This window comes from Scomber scombrus, chromosome 17, assembly GCF_963691925.1.
Source record: "Scomber scombrus chromosome 17, fScoSco1.1, whole genome shotgun sequence".
In the NCBI taxonomy this organism is placed as follows: domain Eukaryota; kingdom Metazoa; phylum Chordata; class Actinopteri; order Scombriformes; family Scombridae; genus Scomber; species Scomber scombrus.
This window is the reverse complement of record NC_084986.1, coordinates 5,302,761-5,319,659: the sequence shown is the minus strand read 5'-3', so window position 1 is coordinate 5,319,659 and position 16,899 is coordinate 5,302,761. Positions and strand designations below refer to the sequence as shown.

The following is a 16,899-nucleotide window of genomic DNA, read 5'->3' as shown; positions in this document are numbered from 1 at the left end:
CTTCTCTGAATTTCAGTCTCACAGTATTTCTTAAGCTATTTGGTTGACATTACAGGTTATGTGTATTGATAAGTATAAGATTTGAGACCAAGGCATTTTAAATGTAATAAAATCAAAAGTGAAAGAAACACATCCAAAACTATGCAGTTTAATTTTATGTAATAGGGCGTAACCTACAAGGTAAGGCATTTTACAGATAAGGGAAGCAGGTGAAGATCTTATCTAAAGAATTTGTTTTGGTTGACTTCGTTGTCTTGTTATATTGTTGTTGTGGCATTATACGTTTTAATTTGAACGGAAAAACCTACAATTTTTTTGTGACGTTAAAACGACAATGATAGTGGGATTTAAATATTCAGTAACATGACATTTCCTATTTTCATTTAAGCTGCAGTGTGTAACTATTTTTGTGTTATATTTGCTAAAATTGTCATTATGGGGCAGCTGTGGCTCAGGAAGTAGAGTGGTTATCCACCAATCGGAGGATCGTGGTTAGATTCCCAGCTCCTCCAGTCCACATGTTGATGTGTTCTTGAGCAAGATACTTAACCCCAAATTGCTCGAGATGGCTGCAACAACGGTGTGTGGATGTTAGTTTCCCTCTGATGAGCAGGTTGGCACGCTGCATGGTAGCCCGTCATCAGTGTATGAATGGGTGAATGTGACATGGAGTGTAAAAGCGCTTTAAGTGGTAAAAAAGACTAGAAAAGTGCTATATAAGTACAGTCCATTTACCATTATGTTCTGACAGCAGAATAAGATACAGATTTCTGGGTCCATACAGTCGTCGTAATGTGATTTGCAAGAATCCACCGTTCCCGAATCAAAACAACCAATCAGAACAAGGAGGAGTGTCAATGATGCTCGTACTCTCACTCGGCAGCATCTGCTTTGCTCTCACTGGGTCAAACAGGTTTCCTCTGTAACTACGGTGACAAGTCTTCACGTGCATGTAGCGTGCACGGCAGGTTCCTCTGTGAGGAGGGGCTTAGAAGGCAGGGCTGCAGCGCAGCAGAGAGGAAGAAGGAGGGACCTTCAGGTTGAACTGTTCAAATATTTTGGCTAATATATATATATAGATATATACACACAGTATATATATATATATATATATTTAAGATTGCAACTGAACACCCCTCACATTACCAGATAATATAGGCTGAACTCCAGTACCAACCACAGTCCCACACCAGATGTATTCTCTGTTCCTCAGTAGGGGTTGAATCAGGGATGAATTGGACCATAACTTCTGAAAACTTTACTAAGTAACACAGCAAATATGTCAATCTGCCACATCCTATTGACCTAACTAACTACCATGCTAACAATATGTGACGCTAGTATATTTTTTCTTGTGATAACCAAAATAAATGTTGCTGCCTCTTTCTGTTTTATTAAAAATATGTCCCACTGTGAGGATATGAGCATGTTTAGATCTGCAGCAGACCAGTTCTGAAAAAGACAAAACGTCCTGATGAAAGCAAAATTGAATGTGGAGCTTGTGGTTTGAGAGTTGTGTTTTCTTTTGTGAGAGTGGGAGAATAATTTACCATGTTTATCACTGTACTGACATTACAGGAGACTGCATGAATTACTGTTCTTAGTCTGTGGCTCACTTTCCGTCTTTCACTTTGTTCCAGTAAGACAACAACAGCACAGGTATGAACTACCAATCACACCTATCCTCAAATGACAGATATATAAATTATTGTTTCCTGTGATTGTTAAACTGTTTTTGTTTAAAAGATCGGTATTGTGCTTATTATTGAATAGAAAAAAAAGATGTGTATTTTAAAACATGTTAGAATTTTGGGATTTCTGTCTAGTGTCATTTACTTTAGTTGAATTAATTTAAAGCTTGTTTTTGGTCATTACTTCTTTCTTTTTCTTAATTTCTTATATTAAATCATTTTGATGTATTTTCTTTACTGTCACGGGTATGACAGTTAAAAGAACTGAGCACATTTTGTGAACTGAAAAAGTGTATTAAGACGTTTTTAATCTAAGTACAGAAAATCTAATTTGCTGTTGCAGCATATTAGTAACATTATTTTATGTAATTTTTATTAACTTACTTTCTCTACAGAAGTGTGACTTTACAGTAAAACCTAAATACTTTGAACCTGATGAGTTAAACAATATTTGTGACTTTTTTATTCTCCAGCTATGAGAGCATTTTTTGCTAAACAACCACAGCTGCCTCCTCCACGTAAGACTGTTTTTGATCATTTTATAATTTTAAGAAATTAGCTCATTGCTGCATGATGATTGTATTTCTTCATAATCTTATGTGAACATGTGTCCTGTATTTATTAGTTCTCGACGCACCATGGAGAGAAATAAACTGGAAGTGAGTGTGTCTACACCTTCACTACACAAATATCACTACAGTAAAATTGAACTTTAGTCGATACTCTAATGTAACATAATGTCTCTTTTTCTGAGCAGTGACAAACAGAGCGCTCTACAGCATGTGAATGACTATGAACCTTACATTGAAGATCGGCAGCTCAGGATTCTTCTTTATGGACCAGCTGGAGCTGGAAAATCCAGTTTCATCAACTCTGTTAAAAGTGTCTTAGAAGGCAGAATGTCCACACTGGCCTTGGTGGATAACATCTCTCATGACTCTTTCACCAAAGAGGTATGAAGCAAGTTTGATTGCTTTGATGAATTAAGAAACCTCTCAAATGTAGTATGTCTTATAAAAACTTTGCAAACCTTAATGAAACTCAACTGAGCCAAAGGCTCCTGATTATAACACTGATGATAATAGTAGCCTATTGATAACAATAATATGCATTTTCATGGTTTCATCTATCTACCAGAAGACTGTCTGTGTGTCTGTATGTTTGTCCTCTATGTATCTCTTGAACTTAAATGAATAAACAAGCTCTGCAGCCAAACAGTGGAACTTTATATACCTGCCATAAGAAATATGAAGGGACAACATCTCACTTTGTTTGATAACACTGAAAGTAAGGATTTCTTGTGGGATTCCCCACTCATTTTTAAAAAGACAATAGAAAAAGAAGGAGCGAGAGCGAGTGCAAAAGGGAGCAAAAGAGACAAGCTGAAAAGTTTTCTTGAAAAAAGAAAACTAGCCGAGAGGATCACAGACAGTTTGACTGGCAGCAGAATCAACCAATGGAAGTCTATAGTTCAACCTCAGTTTAGTCCCACTACTGAAGTCTCTGCCTGGATTAAAACCATTTGATTTCTTAAATCCTTATTATCATTTTAATTGATATGTTTGTCAATTGATGCATATGTGCTTGTGCAAAATAATAAGTAACTCTCCAATTCCATGTAGTGAGTGCTCAATTAAGTCATGTAATCATCTATCATGTGCTTTTACTAAATACTAGAACTGTTAAACAGAGTACTACTCAACTGAATATCACTGTTGTCAGTAATGTAATGACTCATTGATGATCTCAGGAACCTCATTAATGTACATACTAAAGTCAGTCATGGTATCACCATGTATAACGGTGTAATAGCCCTACTAATACACAGATGCATTGTGGGAAATAGTAGTAACAACAGCAACACATGAATAAACATGTTTAGAAGAAATATGGTTAATAAACGGTAAACTACCCACCTAAGCACAATATGGATAATAGAGAAATAAACTCTGATAGGTTGATTTCTAGGGCCAGTGGCAACAGGACATTCTGTTGCTATGTCAAACGATGCGCTACTACCATAGCAACGTGCTGTTTGACCAACCACCTTCATGTTTATTCATATGTGCACTGTTTCCCACAATGCTGCTGTGTAGTTTTAGGACTATTATAGAGTTATACATGGCGACACCATGACTGACTTTAGGAGGTAAATTAATCAGATTTCTGAGATTTAGTACAACTATTTTTAACTGATTAACAGAAAAGCGCACCTTTGAATCCAAAACAGACTATTCCAGTCTCCCGGGTCTAACCTGGTGCAATAACTAAATTGTGGGTAAGACTTTAGTCTGATCAAAATGTTGTTATGTATGTGCATCAGAGCCAAATGTGTCAAACTGTGCAGAGGGAGCTGATGCTCTGACGCTCCTGTGCTAATGAATGAGTGTATTTGTCACCTGGAGTTCTCTTTCATAGCCGCTTCTTCCTCCTCACACTGAGTGGAGGTCGGGGATGGCCGATCAGACCGAGTCCCTTCCTGGGGTAAAGGCTTTTTCTGCCACGGACCCTTCGGAGCTAGTGCTCTCGGCGGAGCCTGAGGGGCTGTCTGAGGTTTGGGCAGCCTGGGGATTTTGAAGGTGGCTGTGCCACAGCCTGGGCAAGGGATTAGCGATGGACCAGGGGGGTGACAGCCGATGCCATTCTCGGCAGACAAAGCTTTCTCTCCTCACACATCTTCTGCATTGACCTGACCACTGTGCCGAAGAGACCCAGGGGTTTTATTGGTGTCAAGGAGGTCCTCCTTCTCTTTGGTTGACAGGGTGGTGAGATTGAGCCAGGCTCTCTCCTGCAAAACCATCAGCCCCATGGTTCTGCACTATGACTGGACTGCCACCTTGTGCAGGTGGAGGCAGTGATCAGTGATGACGCACACTACTTCCCATAACACTGGGTCAGGCAAAGCTGTCATCTCGTCCTCCAGCTTGGCTTGGTATGCCATCAGGAGAGAGGTGGCGTTCAGAGCTCGGACTGACTGCAGCCACCATGTACACTTTGTCTGTGAGGCTGGAGTGAAAGTGGTCCACTCTCGATGGGAATGCGGGCCCCAGTGATGACAAGGATGCTTTCGGGTGGAGGTGAGCCGCCACCAAGGGCTCCACCAGAGGGATGTTGCGGAAGCCGTGGCTCTCCATATCCTCACAGTCAAGCATGGAGCTGCCTGCCACCGGATGCTTCTCTCAATGGCTTGTTGCGCCAAGAGACAGCAAATTCCTCCAGCAACTCTGGAAAGATTGGCAGGAGTTGTTTTCCTGTTCTCTTCACTTTTGGCCACTTTTTCCCGTCGTAATAAGACTGCTTCACCTCAGCTTGGACCTCGGGCCACCGGATGTTGAGATTAGCAGCGGCGCGTTTACACACTTCCTGCAAGTCCAAATCTGCTGCGGGTCCGCTGGCGTCTCCCGCCGAAATTGCCATTGAGGGTTTGGATTTTTTTTCAGCTGTGAAGCTATGCTGTATGATTGCTAACGTTAACCTGGTGTGGTTAGGGAATAGCGGAAACAGGCTGGAAGTGTTACGACTTCCAGGCAGGTTATACAGCAGGAGTGTTGCGACTCTGTTGGGCATTAGCCAGGTGAGGCTAGCACTAGCTTGGCGTTGCCACTCGGTTTGGGTATTGCTAAAAGTATTGCTACTTCCCGCAGTTAGCGATAACTCTCGGATAACTGTTAGTTAGCTCGAGAGGGTTTGGAACATCTGCTCGTAGCAAGAAGAGGTTTTTGAATGACTAGCAGTGTATTGTCAGGCCCCTTTATAGGGGGAGGGTCTCCACCATTCCTGACACTGACGAACTTAGTTCCAGCCAATCCTGGCTGGCAGAATGCAATAGGAGCTTCTGATGAGGTCACGGCATTGGCGTTCCCATGTGAGACACTCACACATGCTACTCGAAGAACCGGGGTTATGCAAGTAACCTAAAGTTCTTCACCTGGTTAACTGTCTCCTTGTGAGAAGCACACATTCAGAAATCTAGAGCCGCTGCTGTGTGCTTTTTACGACGGAGTATTAAGGCCACACTAAGAGAACAATTTTTTTAATTGTTTGATAGTTAAGAATAAGATAATACAGTTATAATATTAGGTCTACAAGAATAAAGTTGTAACATTACTAGACTGAAGTCGTAATATTACAAGAAAAAAGTCATAATATTACGAGAGCGCAGTGCCATTACGCACAGCCGTTCACTGTTTATTAAATCAGATGACACCAGGCTGCTACAGTATAACCACACACACCTCTACACTCATCAGACTGGTTGTTTATATCCAGGCGGGGAGTTCCGGTCCTCTGAAATGATGCCAACTCAGAAGTAACTTAAAACTGCACTCTATCAAAAGGCCACCAGGGGGTGACCATTTGTCAAAAGGACTTCCGTCTCTATACAAGTCAATGGAGAATTCACCAACTTCTCACTTGATTTCTAACCTCAGTAAACGTTTTCAAAATGTGTTTATGGTCTCAATCGCTAGTTTAAAGCCTTCTTCAATGCAGTATGATGTTCATTTGTGAAATTTTGGCCTCCCTGATTTTATATTTGACGATAAAGCAGGGTATGCATCAGGGCATGGCTACGTCGTGATTGACAGGTTGATTGGTTCAGGAGGGCGCCTCTTGCTCCTCCTGATGCCCATATAAGTAGAATCCGTGTTTTATTTTTACCCGGCATACACCGGATATTTTCAAGATGGCGCTGCTCAGATCCGAAACTATTGGCCTCCAAGCAGCAGTCCACAAACCAATGGGTGACGTCACAGATGTTACGTCCATTTTATATACAGTCTATGGTTATATCTCCATATTCTTCCTTTAGATGAATTAAATGTGAGGGTTAGCAGCTCATCAGCTAACTTTCTTTCAGCAAACATAACTCATGTTTTATTCTTGAAACACATTGCTTGGCAAATACGCCATTATAATAGCAATCTGCCAAAGTAACAGTGCCTCTGGCTTTTAAAGGGAATGGGAGATGACACTCTGATTGGTTTAGTGTCTGTTACGCCCAAAACACACCTATGATTAATGAGGGAACTTAAGTCCAACCCTTTTGGACCATTTTTCCGTCGTAAAAATAGCAAAAGTGGATTAGGACATGCCCAAAGGCACTTGCGCCATGTGATTCACGCAATCACAAAGAATTTGTTTTGTTAACAGACAGATGAAGGTTTTTTTAGGCGCAATATTGCTTATTTAAAAATTGCAGTTTTTGGCAACATTTAACAACTATGTTATCTGGCTTTAAGCAGCAGTTTGCATCTTCTAGGGTATATTTGTGATTGCACACATGTTTACAGTTTGACTGGAAACAGATCTACAAACATGACCTAGCTATTCTCATCTTAACTGCACACCACTGAAATATTGGTCTCTGCCAGGTGAAAGAAGTTATCGGTAAACACCCATGAGATCACAAAAATATGTGTCCAGTTTTTGCAATTTACTAAACTGATTAATCAGACAATGTGTGGGGAAAATCTAAATAATCTAATACTGTTTACTACATGGAAGATGGGTATTGATGTATCTGTTCTTGCTCTCTAATGATCACAATAACTGCTCTTTTCTCTGTTTGTGGTTGACAGTACACAACCTACAAGGTTAAAAAAGAAAACCCAAGCAACTTTTACCCTTTTGTCTTCAATGACATCATGGGCATAACCCAGAACAAAGGTATCGTTGTGGACGACGTCAAACTGGCTTTGATGGGACGTGTGAAGGACGATTATGTGGTAGTTACTGCAAACACTGGAAACATTTATTATTAATATTATTTTGAATTACAGTACCAGTCAAAAGTTCAGACACATTTTCTCTTTCAAGCAAATGGAAATGTGTTTATGATTATACATATTGCAACTGTCATCATTTAGGTTCATTTAACTTTGTTTTTCAGTTCAATCCTGAACATAAGTTATCAGAAGGCGACCAATACTACAACACAACAGTAAACCCCAACGATAAAGTGCATGTCCTGGTTTGTGTCATTCCTGCCGACACAGTAAGTCAAATGAGAGAAGAAGTTACCAAGAAGACTCTGGAAATCAGGAGAGCAGCCAGTGATCTAGGTGAGAGCACAAATCAATATGGTTGTTCTTTTCTACATAGACTTGAAAAACATCACCTTAATGTGGAACCAAACATTTTTAAGCAAACCTCCTGTATGTTTGATTTGAATTTACTTCATTATAACAACTGTCTGTTGTCTTGGCAGGGATTCCTCAAGTGGCCATCATCACCAAAATTGATAAGGCCTGTCCTGAGATCAAAAAAGATTTAAAGAACGTCTACAAGTCTGTCTACCTCAAGGAGATGGTACATTAAATTCGATTAAAAAACTATTTTGGCACTGTCAGTCTTACCAAAATTACATTGTCAAGATGGTCAGTTGCACAGTAAAAAGCCATAAATTTAAAGGATCATCCTGGCAATTTTCTATATTTTTGTCATTGTTAACAAATCTCACGTTTGGAAACCAACACTGAACTGATCTACTTACGAGTATTGTGTGTGTATCCAAAGCCTGATGTATCTTATTCCACTGTGCCACAGACTTTAGTTATATCCAAAACACATCAATGAGCCACATCGGTCCCCCAGGCGACTTGTTCTTTCATAATGAAGACAATGGCAACTGTAGTTTGTCTCAAGTTGTTTCCTGTAAGACCATACACTGTATATAAGAAATGGACGTAACATCCGTGACGTCACCCATTGGTTTGTGGACTGCTGCTCGGAGGCCAATAGTATCGGATCTGAGCAGCGCCATCTTGAACATTTCAGGTGCATGCCGGGAAAAATAAAAACACGGATTCTACTTATATGGGCATCAGGAGGAGCAAGAGGCGCCCTCCTGAACCTGTGAACCAATCAACCTGTCAATCACGACGTAGCCACGCCCTAATGCATACCCTGCTTTATCGTCAAATATAAAATCAGGGAGGCCAAATTTTCAAAAATGAACATCATACTGCATTGAAAAAGGCTTTAAACTAGCGATTGAGACCATAAACACATTTTGAAAACGTTTACTGAGGTTAGAAATCAAGTGAGAAGTTGGTGAATTCTCCATTGACTTGTATAGAGACGGAAGTCCTTTTGACACCAAAACGGTCGCCCCCTGGTGGCCTTTTGATAGAATACAGTTTTAAGTTACTTCCGCGTTGGCATCATTTCAGAGGACCGGAACTCTCCACCTGTGTAAGACGGACACCACTAACCATGTGCAGGAATGCAGTTGTGTTCACAGCTTCACTAGTTTGTTGTACCGCATTTAACAACCTGCAGATTTTCACTCTCAGTAAAGACGTTCCTTGTATGTTTGAAGCCACTGAGCATGTGCAGGAACTTGTTGACTTTATACTACAACTTCAGGAAAATATTTTAATAGTTTGTGGATAATAACAGTGGTCTAAGATATATCAGGCTTTGGATGTGCATAAAATGCTTGTTAGTAGATCATTAATCACCAGCCATATTCTTTGAAATGTGTGATAGATCGATCATGACCAATATCCTCTATGTTTAATAATGTCACTATCAGAACAACTGATTTGAATGATGCAGGGAGTACAAAAGCCCAGTTACTTTTGACATGTTAATTTTTTTTTTTTTTAAATGTAGATGGAGCAGTTGAGTGTCAATGTGGGTATCCCGATTAACTGCATCTTCCCAGTGAGAAACTACTTTGAAGAAATCGACTTCAATGATGACGTTGACTCACTGACCCTGCGTGCGCTGAGACACATCATCGATTTCGGAGAAGACTTCATGAACCACAAAATGAGTCAGTCTGAAGGTTCACACAAATAAGCTTAAGGATAGCATAAAAAGGCTGCATGTCATGACAATTGCACTATTATACAGCAAGATGTAAAAAATAAATAAAAAATTCTTATGCAGTTTCATTCACTGTGTTAAGACTCTTATATTATACATTATAGTCTTTATGATATATTAAGACTGATCAGTTTGTCCTCTTTAAAAGTCATGTTGTTTTGTCTGAACATTGTTGAAACCCAATATGTCAGACTGAATGTGAAGGAAATGTGTTTAAAATGTTGAAGATCAAGACTATTTCCCTTTTTATGGAACATTTACATGGATAATAAATCAGCTTTTTTAACCTTTAGTGTAAATGTGATTATTATCATTAAAATGTCGTTTTTAAGTGACATCTGAAGGTCAGCTGTTGAATTCTAGGTGATTTCTCCAATGTTTTATCCTATACTAGGTTACAGAAATTTCATACTTTAATAGGAAAGCCTTTTGGAGCCTTCTAAAGGACTTTACTTCCCGCTCCCTATTTTAGATGATGTCACACCAAGACAAGCTTAGGCACAGTGCTTCAGTTTAGTAGACATTAGGTCCAGGTACTGGACAATAGACTTCAGCCAAGAATCATCTTTGCTGACCACATTTAACACCAGTAACGGCAGGTATTGGTTCAACAGTCTCCCCTTCAGAATCATTTCTGCACAAAGTAAGTTACAGAGGAGAGTGGATGAGGCCAATACGAGGTTGCTGCTATTGTGGATAACATCTTTGTGTAAAGCAACACTGACAGCTCAGACATTATGATTCTAAAAAAAAAAAGGATTATAGCTATTTTCTCGCTTCCAGTCCAGGCTAAACACGTCCTTTTCCCTGTTAGTGTATGCACAGAGATTAAACTGATATTCATCTCTTTGCCTCCTATTTACATTGGGAAATCCCTGAATCTGTTGTATAGTTTAGATAAATGTGGTGCTGATAAAGTATAAAAACAGAAAAAGAAACAGCAGAAATTGTTTTATTTCCACTCAATACCAGCATAACATGGCAGGTGCAGCCCTCTTGTGGCCTAATAAGATGCACAACCCCAATATAGATAGATAGATAGATAGATAGATAGATAGATAGATAGATAGATAGATAGATAGTGTAGTGTTTTTATATATATATAGCTCAGACGGGGAGTTCCGGTCCTCTGAAATGATGCCAACGGGGAAGTAACTTAAAACTGCATTCTATCAAAAGGCCACCAGGGGGCGACCGTTTTGGTGTCAAAAGGACTTCCGTCTCTATACAAGTCAATAGAGAATTCACCAACTTCTCACTTGATTTATAACCTCAGTAAACGTTTTCAAAATGTGTTTATGGTCTCAATCGCTAGTTTAAAGCCTTATTCAATGCAGTATGATGTTCATTTGGGACATTTTGGCCTCCCTGATTTTATATTTGACGATAAAGCAGGGTATGCATTAGGGCGTGGCTATGTTGTGATTGACAGGTTGATTGGTTCACAGGTTCAGGAGGGCGCCTCATGCCCCTCCCGATGCCCATATAAGTAGAATCCGTGTTTTTATTTTTCCCAGCATGCACCTGAAATTTTCAAGATGGCGCTGCTCAGATCCGATACTATTGGCTTCCGAGCAGCAGTCCACAAACCAATGGGTGACATCACGGATGTTACGTCCATTTCTTATATACAGTCTATGGTTAAAATTGACTGCCAACAAGGTTTTGATATTGAGGATAGACTGGCTGTTTGATGGCTAGTTAGAGCATACCTTTCACCGGCCCTAATAGTAATTCAGTCTTATTTTCATTAAGCTAGAAAACATTTAAATCCGTCAAAGTGTTTACATCTTTTAAAGAGTTCAACAAATGCTGCTGTCATGGGCTATGTTTCCATTTCAGTTTAAACACTCCCAAAAAAGTCCAGGACACAGATGATACATTTCCATGTTCCAAGTTTTACTGGGATTCTTGTGAAACTATAAACACAATACAACAAAATGTCTGCATTATTAAACAAACCAAACATCACAACAGTATCTGGTAAATAGCATGGCTTAGCTATCGTAGCAGTGCCGCCAATATCATGAAAACACAATTAACCGAATGAAAACAGTAAGCAGCAGCAAATATAGAGTTAACTTAGCTTAGCAACACAATTAGCATCTCAGCAGTCTCAATATCCACATAAACTCAAAATTGATTCATAACTTTATGTTACTGGATGAATAATACTCACAGATGTTGCCTTAGCAAAGAGGGAGGAAGAATAGCCTAGTAACTGAAGAGCTGGTGACTGCGCTCACACAACTGTAGCTGATGGACGCATGGTGAATTTACTTCCTGTCTGTCTCCCAGCATACACTGCTTCTATGTTGCTATGATTACGAAAATAAGCTGCTTTGAGCTGTTTTAGTACTATAGCGTGGTATAAAACCAGACTAAAACTTTTCATAAATGCATCCATTTTGTATTAATGTTATCTAAAAATGATTGCAACTGAGTAAAAACTCTTTCAAAACTTTAGACAGAAATTACAGGTTAGACATTTGCAGAGAACAGAAGTGTCCAGTTTTATGAGGATGTGAGCATGCTTAGATCAGCAACAGAACAGGTCAGAAAAAGACAAAACTTCCTGATAAAAATGAAATTGAATGTGCAGTTCATGGCCTGAAGAGGATGAGTTGAACGTGTCTTTTGTCATGTGAAGGACTGGAAGGATAATTTGATGTTAACCACTGTACTGACATTACAGGAGGCTGCATGAATTACTGTGCTTAGTCAGAAACTCACATTCAGTCTGACTTTGTTCCAGTAAGACAACAACAACACAGGTACGAACATTCAATCACATTTATGCTCAAATGTGTGATTTATAAATTATTGTTTCCTGTAAGTGTTTATGTTTGTTTTAAATATCATGCTTATTGTTGAATAGAAAGACAAAACAAAATATGGTCATCAGCGAACATGACAAAATACAGTGTATTTTACCTCATTTTAATTTTACTTTAAAGTTAGTAATTTAATGCCTGTTATTAAATGTTTTTAATAGGTTTATCAATTTGTACCATCATTTTCAGTGGTTTCAATAAACTCTGAACCTGCAGCTACATTCTAAGCTTTTTAAGAACGTGGCTTTTTATCTCATTTGCACTGAAAATTATACTAAAACATTTTCAATTTGGGCACAAAAACACCACATTTGCTTTTGCAGTATGTTAATATTACTATATGTATTTTATATGTATTTACTTTTTCTACCAATGTGTAGCTTTACAGCAAAACCTAAATATTTCCTTCAAAGATGAGTTTAAAACTTTTTGTGTGACTGTTTTGTTTTCCAGCTATGGGAGCAGATAATTCTACACAGCCGCCTCCATGTAAGACTGTTTTTAAAAAAATGTTCAATTTAAAGAAAATTACTCATTGCTGCATGATGATTGTATTTCTTCATAATCTTATGTGAACATGTGTCCTGTATTTATCAGTTCTAGACACACCATGGAGACAAATAAACTGGAAGTGAGTGTGTCTGAACCTTCACTGCACAAATTAACTGTTAAAATTAACTTTAGTCTATACTCTGATCTAATCTAACATAATGTCTCTTTTTCTGAGCAGAGACAAACAGAGCGATCTGCAGTATGTGAAGAACTACAAACCTCACATTGAAGGTCGGCAGCTCAGGATTCTTCTTCATGGACCGGTTGGAGCTGGAAAATCCAGTTTCATCAACTCTGTTAAAAGTGTCTTACAAGGCAAAATGTGTGCAGCGGCCTTAGTGCATGACATGTCTCAAGACTATTTCACCAAAAAGGTATGAAGCAAGTTTGATTGTTTTGATAAAGTAGGAAGACCCCCCAAATGTAGTATGTCTTATAAAAACATTGCAAGCTTTAATGAAACTCTACTGAGCCTCTTGGCTTCTTATAATAATAGCATTGATAGGAATAATGAAATTTTTGCTCTGCAGTGGCAGGGCTTCTTAGCTCTGTAAGTGTATGTCATTTACATCCCTTCCATGACTGAGTTGAAGGGACGATATCTCTCTTTATTTGATCATGTTAAAAGTTCAGCTTCTTTGTGGGTCTCCTGATTGATTTTTTAAAAAGCAAGAGAAAAAGAGAGAAAGGGTTAACAAGCGAGTGACAGGCTGGAATGTTTTCTCTGAGAGAGAAAACTAGCTAATGTTGTACTGTAACTAGTGTAGACAGACACAGTGACAATACAGCTGCAAATAAGATGTTAAAGGCCGACAGGACGTTCTGACTGCTGCAGCAGCAACAGAGAGCCACTGACTTTTCAAGAACACAACGTCCTGAACTGTTATCATGCATAAAATTAAACACATAATTTGCAGACACACAAGATGTTGTACAAGATATTATATTCTCCTGCGTCTGCATCTGTTAAAAAGAGAGAAACCAGCTTCAGATTGAGCAGTTTAAAACTCATGTTACTCTGAGTGTCCCAATCTCCACAATGAAGTTCTTTGTTTGTGAAAGGCACTGATTTATGATAGTAGTTTCGTGATTTTATGTGAGATGGAAAAGTACAATTCAAGACATGAAATTTATGCCGAAAGTTTTTTTTTTTTTTTTAAAGGTCCAATATTGCTAATTTAAATTTTCTGTTTTTGGCAATATGTAACAAATCCCCATATTATTTCAGTTTTCAGGCATCAGTTTGCATCTTCCAGGGTATTTTTGTGATTACGCAGGTGTTTACTGTCTGACTGGAAACAGATCTACAAACATGACCCAATTGTTCTCGTCTTCACTGTACATCAATATGGTGGAAATACTGGATTTAAACATTTGTTTCTCCCTGGGCGAAGAGGTTCTCAGTAAACACCTGTAAGATCACAAAAAAACATGCACTTACTTTTACTTATGTACTTTTTGCATCCCCATTCTGTGGTAACTGAAAAAGGCTTAGACAATTTAAGGGATTTAGTGGCATCTGTCTGTGATGTTTCAGACTGCAACCAAATGAATACACAAAAGGCCCTTTCTATTGTTTGGTTTGTATGTTCTGGGCTGCTGTAGAGACATGGTGGTGCAACATGGCAGACTCTGTGAACCCGCTCCCTATGCAGATATAAGTGGCTCATAACAAAAACACAATGATTATTGGTTTCAGATTATTTTTCACAAACGAAAACATACTTCATCAATCATATTCCATTTCTGTAAATAGATCCCACTAAAGTTTACATACTGGGCCTTTAAACCTGAAAACTAACATATCTAAACTGATTAATCAGTCAGTGTGCAGAAAGATATAACTAATCTAATTCAATTAGGAGAGAACAGAGAATGAAGTACAAAAAATGATTTACTACATGGTAGCTGGGTATTGATGTATCTATTCTTGCTCTCTAGTGATCACAATAACTCTTTTCTCCATTTGTGGTTGACAGTACACAACCTACAAGATCGAAAAGGAAAACCCAAGCACTTTTTACCCTTTTGTTTTCAATGACATCATGGGCCTGGAACCAATAAAAGGTGTCCTTGTGGACGACATCAAACTGGCTTTGATGGGACGTGTGAAGGAAGATTACAAGGTAGTCACTGCATACACTGGAAACATTAATCTGTTTAAGTAACAAGATTATTTTGAATTGCCGTACTAGTCAAAAGTCCCCACGCTTTCTCATTCAAGTGAATGGAAATGTGTGTCCAAACTTTTGACTGATACTGTATTTATTTATTATATTTGATTATACATCTTGCAGCTGTCATCATTTAGGAGGATTTAACTTTGTTTTTCAGTTCAATCCTGAACATAAGTTATCAGATGGTGACCAATACTACAACACAGAAGTAAATCCCAACGACGAAGTGCAGGTCCTGGTTTGTGTCATTCCTGCTGACACAGTAAATCTAATAAGTAAAGAAGTTATAAGGAAGATCCAGGAAATAAGGGAAGTAGCCAGTGAACTAGGTGAGAGGTTGTTCTTTTCTACATATGCGATCACACTTCAAAAACATCATCTTAATGTGGTACTAAACATTTTTAAACATACTCCTGTGTGTTTGATTTTAATTTCCTTCATCACAGAGAACAGCAGCTGTACTAAGTTTGAATTTGTCAGTTTTGGGACTCATTGCTTTTCTGTCTGTTGTCTTGGCAGGGATTCCTCAAGTGGCCGTTATCACCAGAATTGATCAGGCCTGTCCTGAGATCCAAAAAGATTTAAAGAACGCCTACAAGTCCACCTACCTGAAGGAGAAGGTACATTAAATTATTTTTTAAATCCTTTTGGTACTGTGAGTTGTGACATTGGGCCCTATCTTACACCCAGCGCAACTCATATTTCTTTGCTAGTTTAAGAGTGACGCAGCTGTCATTTTCCCATCCAGCGCCCACATTGTCTAAATAGGAAATGCACTTGCACTCGTCTGTGTGCCCATGGGCATGTTGGTCTCAGAATTAGGTGTTGTCAGGCGCAATGCTATTTTGAGTCAGAGGAAAGCGATTGCGCTATTGACCAACAAAAACCTGGTCTGAAATCTGAAATCTAATAGGCTGGTGCACAATGCATACAATTAAAACCTTGCTGAGTTTACATGTTACTCCATGATTGAACAAAACAAGTTTAACCAGAACCAAAGCTGTAACCGCAATGTCTGTGTGGTGCACAGCTGCATACATGGTGACCTTACGAGAGATGTATCTGATGTATCTTATTCCTCTGTGCCTTAGACCTCAGTTGTCCAAAAACTATTAAAAACACATCAATGAGCCATACTGCTGCACTGGTCGCATGTTCCTCCTTAATGAAGACAATGATAACTGATCGACTAAGATCCACACCACTAACCATGTGAGGGAATGCTGTTTTGTTTACAGCTTCACTAGTTCGTTCTGCTACATTTAACAACCAGCAGATTTTCACTCTCAGTAAAGATGTTCCTTGTATGGCAGATGACACTGAGCATGTGCAGGAATGCACAACTTCTTTACTTTGTACTACAAGTTCAGTTAACTATTTTAATAGTTTGTAGACAACAACAGAGGTATAAGATATATCAGGCTTTAGATATACACAAAATACTTGTTAGTAGATGATTATTCCAGCCATATTCTTTGAAATGTATAATGGATCAATTATGTTTAACCAACATCCTCTTCGCCTAATGAGGTCAACATCAGTATAACTAATTTGAATGGTGCAGTGAGCTCAAAAGCCCTGGGGCTTTGAAATCTGATTTTTCTTTTTTAAACGTAGATGGAACAGTTCAGTATGGAAGTGGGTATCCCAATGAACTGCATCTTCCACGTGAAAAACTACTCTGAAGAAATCAACTTGAATGATGACGTTGACTCACTGATCCTGAGCCCACTGAGACACATCATCGACTTCGGGGAAGACTTCATGAACCACAAATTGAGTCAGTCTGAAGGTTCACACAGTTATGATTGA

The 16,899-nt window shown here is 38.8% G+C and overlaps 2 protein-coding genes across 2 annotated transcripts; both read left to right on the top strand.

Annotated features, from left to right (window-relative positions):
- Positions 1-565: 565 nt before the first annotated feature.
- On the top strand, positions 566-9,497 carry LOC133998033 (interferon-induced protein 44-like). Its single transcript, XM_062437772.1, has 8 exons — positions 566-590; positions 1,641-1,659; positions 2,449-2,644; positions 4,110-4,244; positions 7,271-7,417; positions 7,582-7,753; positions 7,900-8,000; positions 9,309-9,497. Exons 1-8 carry the CDS (start codon positions 566-568, stop codon positions 9,495-9,497), a joined length of 984 nt encoding a protein of 327 aa, XP_062293756.1.
- Positions 9,498-12,813: 3,316 nt separating this feature from the next.
- On the top strand, positions 12,814-16,899 carry LOC133998032 (interferon-induced protein 44-like). Its single transcript, XM_062437771.1, has 7 exons — positions 12,814-12,847; positions 12,956-12,989; positions 13,089-13,284; positions 14,890-15,036; positions 15,245-15,416; positions 15,607-15,707; positions 16,705-16,899. Exons 1-7 carry the CDS (start codon positions 12,814-12,816, stop codon positions 16,897-16,899), a joined length of 879 nt encoding a protein of 292 aa, XP_062293755.1.

Bases quoted from the DNA above. Each gene is read 5' to 3' on its own strand.
- LOC133998033 (XM_062437772.1), top strand. From the start codon at position 566: ATGGCTGCAACAACGGTGTGTGGAT. The intron at 2,645-4,109 runs GTATGAAGCAAG...TCTCTTTCATAG, and splicing joins ATGACTCTTTCACCAAAGAG to CCGCTTCTTCCTCCTCACAC. The intron at 7,754-7,899 runs GTGAGAGCACAA...TTGTCTTGGCAG, and splicing joins GAGAGCAGCCAGTGATCTAG to GGATTCCTCAAGTGGCCATC.
- LOC133998032 (XM_062437771.1), top strand. From the start codon at position 12,814: ATGGGAGCAGATAATTCTACACAGCCGCCTCCAT. The intron at 12,990-13,088 runs GTGAGTGTGTCT...TTTTCTGAGCAG, and splicing joins TGGAGACAAATAAACTGGAA to AGACAAACAGAGCGATCTGC. The intron at 15,417-15,606 runs GTGAGAGGTTGT...TTGTCTTGGCAG, and splicing joins GGAAGTAGCCAGTGAACTAG to GGATTCCTCAAGTGGCCGTT.